Source organism: Urocitellus parryii, chromosome 5, assembly GCF_045843805.1.
Source record: "Urocitellus parryii isolate mUroPar1 chromosome 5, mUroPar1.hap1, whole genome shotgun sequence".
NCBI classification, from domain to species: Eukaryota; Metazoa; Chordata; class Mammalia; order Rodentia; family Sciuridae; genus Urocitellus; species Urocitellus parryii.
The window spans coordinates 11499247-11506870 of NC_135535.1; the positions used below are offsets into that span (position 1 = coordinate 11499247).

Sequence of the window (7624 nt, forward strand, 5' to 3'; positions counted from 1 at the left end):
TACCTGTGGGGGTGAAGTAGTGTATTATCCTGGTGGTTTTCTTTTTCATACCCCCAATGAATGACAATATTGAACAACTTTTCATGCATTTATTGGCTATTTGTATATGTTCTTTGAAAAAAGTCTATTCAGAGCCTTTGTTTTTAAATTGGTAATTTTGTGGAGTTGTAAAATTTCTTTTCTTTCTTTCTTTTTTTCCTTTTTTGGTACTGGGGACTGATCCAGGGGTGCTTAATCACTGAGCCACACCCCCAGCCATATATATACACGTGTGTGTGTGTGTGTGTGTGTGTGTGTGTGTGTTCTTTCTTTATAACTGATTCAAGTCCTTATCAAAAAAAAAAAAAAAAAAAAAAAAAACCTTAAGCAAGGAAGAGTGGTCACAGCTTTCAAATGTCAACATGTCAAATGCAGCCGGAGTCTTGGCTCCTCCTCTGAGTTGCCAGATACAGTTGCCTCTGTGTCCTCACCTGCAAAACAGTCACATCACACACCCCCATAAGTATGTACAATTTTATATGTCTATTTTTAAAGTGAGAAAATTTTTAAATCTTTAGGGAATGATTACAAAACTCCCGCCAGGCACAGTGGCACACGCCTGTAATCCCAGTGGCTCGGGAGGCTGAGGCAGGAGGATCCCAAGTTCCAAAGCAGCCTCAGCAACTTAGTGAGGACCTGTCTTCAAAGTAAAATATAAATAGGGTTGGGATGTGACTCAGTGGCTAAACAAATAAATCTACAATCAAATGGAGAAGTAAAGGCTCAGCACCACATACAAACAAAGATGTTGTGTCCGCCGAAAAATTCTCTCTCTCTCTCTCTCTCTCTCTCTCTCTCTCTCTCTAAAAAAAAAAAAAAAAAATGGAGAAGTGAATGCAATGTAAACTAGCTCCTGGGTAGTCACCTGCTGCCCCTCCCTCTAAAGCTGGTGGGGGTGGGGAATGGCCATGAGTGACATTTGCCCAGATGAAACAAACTTGATGGAAGGATCAGGTTGCTTCTGGGGTCCAGTCCTTCTCCCAGCCCTTTTGCCACCGATGGCTTTGTGGCCAAGCAGTGAACTTTGTCCCTTCTCTGAAATGTGCCCTGGTAGGAAGGGGCAGGGGACTCTCCCAGGGAGGAAGCTGGAGGGCTTCTCGGAGGAAGCGGTGTCAGGTTTGGGTTTTGAAGGATGAATGAGCAGGATATTTCCAGGTGGTAGAAGCAGGTGCTCTGGGCAGAAGAGCCCAGGTAAGCCGATGTCCTGAGGCCTTGTGGCGAGACATTCAGCAGCAGCGATGCAGGAGGGATGCAGTAGCATCCGGGGCATGGGGGAGACTGTGAAGGGGTGGACAGCCATGCTGGGGGTGAGGAAGGGCGGGCAGGGCTGCCCTCAAAGTGAGTCAGTGAGGAGGTGGGTAGGACCGAGGGCGGAGGCTGGCTGGCAGTGGGTCCCTGTTTGCACAGGAGCAGCTCAAAGTTTGCAGCTTTCGGTTTCGGTTTCCCTTTCCGGGGCCCAGAGGATGTGTCACTACCCAGAGGCACACTCTGCGACTGCATCCCCACAGCGGAGGACAGCTGGGTCGGGAGTGAGCTCAGCCAGGAGAAGACTCCTTGGTAAGTCGGGGGTATGATGGCCCCGTTTCCTGGTCCTCCCCATAGCTCTGTAAGAGGAGGGTCATTGTGCCCATTTTACAGATGAGCTCTGGGCAGGTCGGGAATCAGTCCCAGGTCCAACAGTGAAGCAGAAGCAGAGCCCGCGGGGTCTGACACTCCCCTGTCCCCTTCAGCAGAAGAGAGGGTGGGGACCTGCTCAGAGTTCATGAGGTTCCCTCGGGTGCAGCCCGGGCTCCATGGCCAGGGGACCCCAGAGGGAAGGTGCTGTCAGCGGTGCCCCGTCTCTTTGGGAAATCTGAGGTGTCCAGCGTGTGGAGGAGGCCAGGAGGGCCCTTTCCTTGGGAAGCACAGAAGTTCCCAGCCCGGGTAATTGCCAGAAGGTTCCTTCTGGTTTATCTTCTGTGCGTGGATTCCGTCGTCTCTCCAAGGCCACCGCCTCGTCTTGTCTTATCCTGTCCTTAACAGGACAAGTGGCCTCTGCCTCGGCCAGGGAGCCAGGGCAGAGGGAGCTGGAGCAAAGTGACTTTCTTTAAATAGTAGCCGCAGAGCCCAGGAGGCAGAGAACACTCTGGGTCCACTTGGCCTCTGCTGCCGTAGGAGGCAGGCCCCTTTGCCACAGCTGGCCCACAGCTGGCCTGTGTCCCACCCCTCCATGTGCCTCCTCCTCCCCTTCAGCCTGGACGCCGCTCGCAGCTGTAAGGAAAACCTCTCAGAGACGTGACCGGCCGCTGGACCATGGACCCAGACCCCGGCGAGGCCTGCCCAGGTAGCCTGGCTTCCTCCTCTCTAGCTGGTTCTTGCTGAAGACCCAGAACCGGGGTGGCTCCTTCACAGGGAGTTGGCCTGCAGGGGGGTCAGGGAGGGAGCCCCAGGGACAAGGGGTGCCCCCACCGGCCTGGGCCTGGGGGGTCCCTGCCCTCTCCTCAGGAGGCTGGACACTCTGCCCCCCTCTCCCTCCACCCACCAGCTCAGGTGGGGCAGGGACGGAGCCTGGAGAGGGGTGGACAGGGCCCGGGGTCCTGCCCTCTCCTCCCCTGCTGCTGGCTGACCTGGGCCTCACCCATGAGGGGCTGCGCCCTCCAGCTCTGGTCCTGCACCCAGCTCTGCATGGGTCAGCAGGAGGGGCCACCCAGAATGTCACGGAACTCGACCCCATCGTGACCCTGGCCACCTCCCATCTGTGTCACCCTGAGCTCCTCCCCTCCCCTCCCCTCCCCTCCCCCGTAACAGGAGGCCACTGTTACACTGTTTCCTTGTTGTGAGGATCTGATATAAGTGCTACGTGGCCTGGGCCAGCACCTGCCACACAGCAGGTCCTCCCTGACTGTCCTTCTCGCCCCTGGGCCTGGAACCTGACCATCCCAGGTGGCCTGTGTGAGGGTCCCTGCCCGGCACTAGACACCCCCGTGCGTCTAACCAGGGGGCTGCCTAGGGCAAAGGCTGACCCTGATCAAAGGAAAATCTGAAACTCAAACCAGAATAGAGCCACCGTCCACCCCCACCTCAGTGGGCTCTTCCTGAGTCTCGTTTTCTCAGAACCGTTTCCGTCCCCTTCCTCCATTTCCTTGTAGCCAAGTCAGAGCAAATGGTGCTTCAAGTAGAGGCCTCCGGGAGGGGGGGGGGGGGCTCCAAGGAGGCCTGAGGCCCCTGGGCAGGCCTGGGCTGCTGGTGTCACTGGGGAGCCCAGGACAGGGAGAAAGCACAAGGATCAAAGTGGAGGGGCCAGCCCCCCGGCTCGGCACCCTCCTGAAGAGTCCCCCCACTGCCAGTCCTGGGGGTCCTCAAAAAACAGAGGAATCCTCACTGCATGCTGGTTTCCTTCCATAGTGTGTGACATTATCTTTAGATTTTAAAAAAGCCCAGAGTAATGTAGGGACAGACGAGGCAGGGCACCCAAGACAGCAGGAGACAGTTTTGTTTGGCTGCAGCCAGGTTCAGGGGGCACAGCTTTTGCTGTAACCAGTCAATCCCCTGAACCCCGAGTTCAGGGAGTTTCAGAGTTTTATACCCAGTGTGTAAGGGGGGGGCTCAGAAGCTCACAGTCTGCAGAAGTTCACATCAAAGCAGCTTTTTCTCTCACTGTTCTGGGCAAGTTAACCCTTCAAGGACCACACCTGAGAACGGGGGAGCTTCTTCACTCTCTTTCCTCCCCCTGCCCGCTGTTACCACGGAGCCCAGTTGTAACTTCTCATTTTAGGAATGTAGACATCTCTGTGAATCCCCGCTCACGGCCAGGGCCTTGTTAAAGGATCTTTTTATTATCATATTTTACTTTTGCAAACACACTTCCACAAATTACTATACCAGATAAATGTTTGTGAAAAAAAAGTAAAGGGGCGTCCAGGCCCGTGGCCAAGTGAAATAGAGCAACAGGAAAACAGAAAGTTTACCTCCATTGGACTCTTTTGCAGAGACTCTTTTGCTGATAGTCCTAAAATCAGCCGTGGTGAAGATGTGTGGAGAAGTTTAGTTAAGGTTTCCTGTGGCATGGGGGTGTCACTACAACAGTTATACTATAGTGTAGAATGCAGAAATCACCAGATTTTTTTTTTCCTCAGTACTGGGAATGGAACCCAGGGCGTCCTGCCACTGAGCTGCGTCCCCAGCCCTATTTTGTATTTTATTTAGAGATAGGGTCTCCCTGAGTTGCTTCGCACCTTGCTTTTGCTGAGGCTGGCTTTGGACTCGAGATCCTCCTGCCTCAGCCTCCCGAGCTGCAGGGATGACAGGTGTGCACCACTGCTCTCGGCTGAAACTCTGTTTTGAAAACACCATGAACAGTATTTGACGTGCAGCAGGCATAGGGCAGCTGGAAGCTGTCACCAGAACATTCCACTGTCCAGCCAGAAAGGCTGCCCAGGGCCAAGAACACTTTGTCTCTCTGCAGAGCACCAGGGCACTTCCCTGAACTGTAGTCTTCTTGGGCTCCTGTCACAGAATGCCCCAGGCTGAGCAGCTGAAGCCAAAGCCACTTACCTCTCACAGTCCTGGAGGCCAGAGGCCACGCTGCAGGTTTCTGGTGAGGCCTCTCTTCCTGGCCTGTGGAGGCTGCTTCTCAGGGGTCCACATGGCCTCTCCTTGACACAGGGCTGGGGGAAGATCTGGGGTCCTGTGCGCTTCTTCTAAGGACACCAAGCCTATCGATGAGGCCCGCCCCTGTGAACAGTTCCATCTTAATGACTTCACTTCCTTGAAAGTCCTATCGCCAAACACAGTCACTGGGAGTTAGGGCTTTAACTTATGAAGCTGGGGACATGGTTCAGTCTACAGCGCCAGCGACTCCACAGATATACCCCATGGGGACCTGGGTGTAGCTCAGTGGTGCAGTGCTTGCCTCGCAGGTGCAAGGTCCTGTGTGTGATCCCAGCACTGCAAAAAAAAGTACCCCATGTGGCAGCAGCCAGGACGCTATTTCCGCTCTGGCCCACTGTCCCCTAACCGTGCTTTCCTCTCCCCACAGACAGCAAGAGCCTCACTGAGGAGGCCATTGAGTATTTGCAGGGCGCAGTGAGCAGAGAGGACCTGGATCTCCTGCTGACCAAAGAGGCCTGGGAGAGCCTCGTGGCTGAGGCTGATCTGTCCAGGTAGCTGCGGTCGGGAGCTCCCCCCTTTTGCCCTGTCCTCTCCTGGCTTTAGCCTCCAGTTCCTCTGGAGGTCAGAGATAGCACAGCAGCTCCCATCGAGGTCACATTGTTAAGTTAAGCATCCTTTAATGCTTGGAACCAAAAGTGTTTCAGATCCTGGATATTTTTCCAGGGTGGGGCGGTTATAGGGATTGAGCTGAGCCCCATCCCCAGCCCAATTTTGTATTTTATTTGAGACTGGGTCTCACAGAGTTGCTTAGCATCTCACTAAACTGCTGAGGCTGGCTTTGAACTCATGATCCTCCTGCCTCTGCCTCCGGAGCCATTAGTATTATGGGTGTGCACCCCTGGGCCCGGCCCTGGATTTTTTTGTTTGTTTTTGGATTTTGAAATATTCACAGATATATAATTAGATATCTTGGGAATGGGACCCAAGTCTAAATGTGAAAGTCAGTTTCTTCTCTATACCTTACGTGTGCAGCCTGATGGTGATTTTATTTAACATTTTTAGCAAGGCCTGCGTTTTGACTGTGACCCATCCCATGAGGTCAGGTGATCCACTTTCTACTTGTATCATCATGAGAGTGCTCAAAAGGTTGCAGATTTGGGAGCATTTCAGGTTTAGATTGTTGGATCAGGGACGCTCACCTGTATGGTCTTGAGGCCAGAGAGTCCAGGCAAACAAAGCTATTCCTAGCAGGAGGACATTCCAGGGGCCCACAGATCGCTTCCCCATAGCTGAGGACAAAGGGAAGCCTTCTCTGGAGCAAGCTGAGTCTTCCCTGCACACTAGCATTCTCTGAATTAAGGGGCCTTGTTTGTTTATTTCCCAGTTCTCTTTGTTCAGATACAGAGCACCTGCTCTACAAATAGTTTGGTAGTGACGCCACTGACCTTGAGTCAGAAGGTGCTTTTTCAAATGCCTACCACTGAAGAGCATCTTGAGATGACTTTCACACATGCACCACCTTATTAAGGACCACAAAGTAACTATGATGTTCCAAACATGATTAGCATTGGAAGAAAAATGCTGTACATCAGTAAAATTCCTTTTCACTTGATTTATAGTAAAGGCTCTGAGGCTCATGCAGGACACAGCTTACTGAGCCCATTGACAGGCGAGCCAACGGCCTCTCTTAGTCACTGACCTTGACTCTTCCAGGGAGGAAGCAGATGCGCTGCACGAGGCTCTGAATAAGCTTAGAGGAGACATGGCCCTGGAGGACAAGGACATGCTCCAAACCCACATGCAGGACAGGGAGAGGTTCCTGCAAGAGTTTCCGCAGGTGAAAGCGGAGCTGGAGGAGCGCATAGAGAAGCTCCGCGCCCTGGCAGACAGGGTTGACAAGGTGCACAAGGACTGCACCATCTCCCACGTGGTGGCCAACTCCACCGGTGCCGCCTCTGGAGTCCTCACCATCCTAGGCCTGGCCCTGGCACCTGTGACGGCAGGAGTCAGTCTGGCCCTCTCGGCCACTGGGGTGGGGCTGGGAATAGCCGCTGCTGTGACAAGTGTCTCCACTAGCATCGTCGAGCATTCAAGCACTGTGTCCGCTACAGAAGAAGCCAGCAGCCTCGTGTCAGAGAACGCGAGCAACGCAAAGGCCGTTGCCCAGATCGTAGGCCAAAATGCACCCAAGGCCATTTCGTTGACCAAGAACTTCATCCAAGTACTGGGCGACATTGGGAAGCACATCCGGGCCATCAAGCTGGCCAAAGCCAACCCCCGCTTAGTATCCAGTGCCCGGCGCCTCATGACGACCGGGAGAATCTCAGTCCGAAGTGGCAAGCAGGTACAGAGAGCCTTTGGAGGCACTGCTCTGGCCATGACCAAAGGGGCCCGGATCATGGGTGCAGCCACCGCAGGCATCTTCCTTCTGATGGACGTGATCGACCTCGTGAAAACGTCGACGCATTTGCATGAGGGGGCAAAGGCAGAGTCGGCTCAAGAGCTGAGGCAGAAGGCTCAGGAGCTGGAGGAGAAGCTGCAAGAGCTCACCCAGACCCACGAGAGGCTGCAGCTGGACCCGTCGCCATGACACCTCTCCTCAAGCAGCACGGAGATCAGGGGACACGTGCTGGACAGAGGGATGCCTGCATGGGGCTGTTTTATTATGTGGGAGAGAGACAGAAATAAAGTCTTTGAAACTGAGTGTCAAGGCGTCTGGCATTCCTGTGGCTGAGCACAGCAAGACAGGGGTTAATACTGACAGCAAGTGGGTCAAGAAGAAGGCAGGAACCCAGAGTCTGAAATCAGGGACAAGAGGGGACAAGAATGTGCAGGGAACAGGAAGAGTTTATCTTGGACTAAAGAATACATAGGAAGCCAGGTGTGGTGACACATACCTACAGCCCCCGCTGCTCGGGAGGCTGAGGTGGGAGGATGGCTTGGCTTGAGCCAGGAGGACGAGGCCAGCCTGGGCAGCAGGGTGAGATTCCATCTC

General features: G+C 53.8%; 1 protein-coding gene across 2 annotated transcripts; it reads left to right on the top strand.

Annotated features, from left to right (window-relative positions):
• Window positions 1–900: 900 nt before the first annotated feature.
• LOC113197724 (apolipoprotein L3-like) lies at window positions 901–7333 on the top strand. Of its 2 annotated transcripts, XM_026410215.2 has the most exons (4): window positions 901–1596; window positions 2272–2362; window positions 5057–5180; window positions 6343–7333. In XM_026410215.2, the coding sequence occupies exons 2-4, from the start codon at window positions 2332–2334 to the stop codon at window positions 7217–7219; spliced, it is 1032 nt and encodes a 343-aa protein (XP_026266000.2). In that variant the 5' UTR covers window positions 901–1596; window positions 2272–2331; the 3' UTR covers window positions 7220–7333. The 2 variants fall into 2 exon arrangements, with proteins under 2 accessions (XP_026266000.2, XP_077655002.1); XM_077798876.1 differs by lacking the exon at window positions 901–1596 and having other exon boundaries at window positions 1866–2362.
• The last annotated feature ends 291 nt before the right edge of the window (window positions 7334–7624 follow it).

What these genes read in the sequence shown, in the direction of transcription:
- LOC113197724 (XM_026410215.2), top strand. Translation starts at nt 2,332, where the DNA reads ATGGACCCAGACCCCGGCGAGGCCTGCCCAG. An exon ending in CCCCGGCGAGGCCTGCCCAG is followed by an intron (nt 2,363 to 5,056) that starts GTAGCCTGGCTT and finishes CTCTCCCCACAG; the next exon opens with ACAGCAAGAGCCTCACTGAG. An exon ending in GCTGAGGCTGATCTGTCCAG is followed by an intron (nt 5,181 to 6,342) that starts GTAGCTGCGGTC and finishes TGACTCTTCCAG; the next exon opens with GGAGGAAGCAGATGCGCTGC.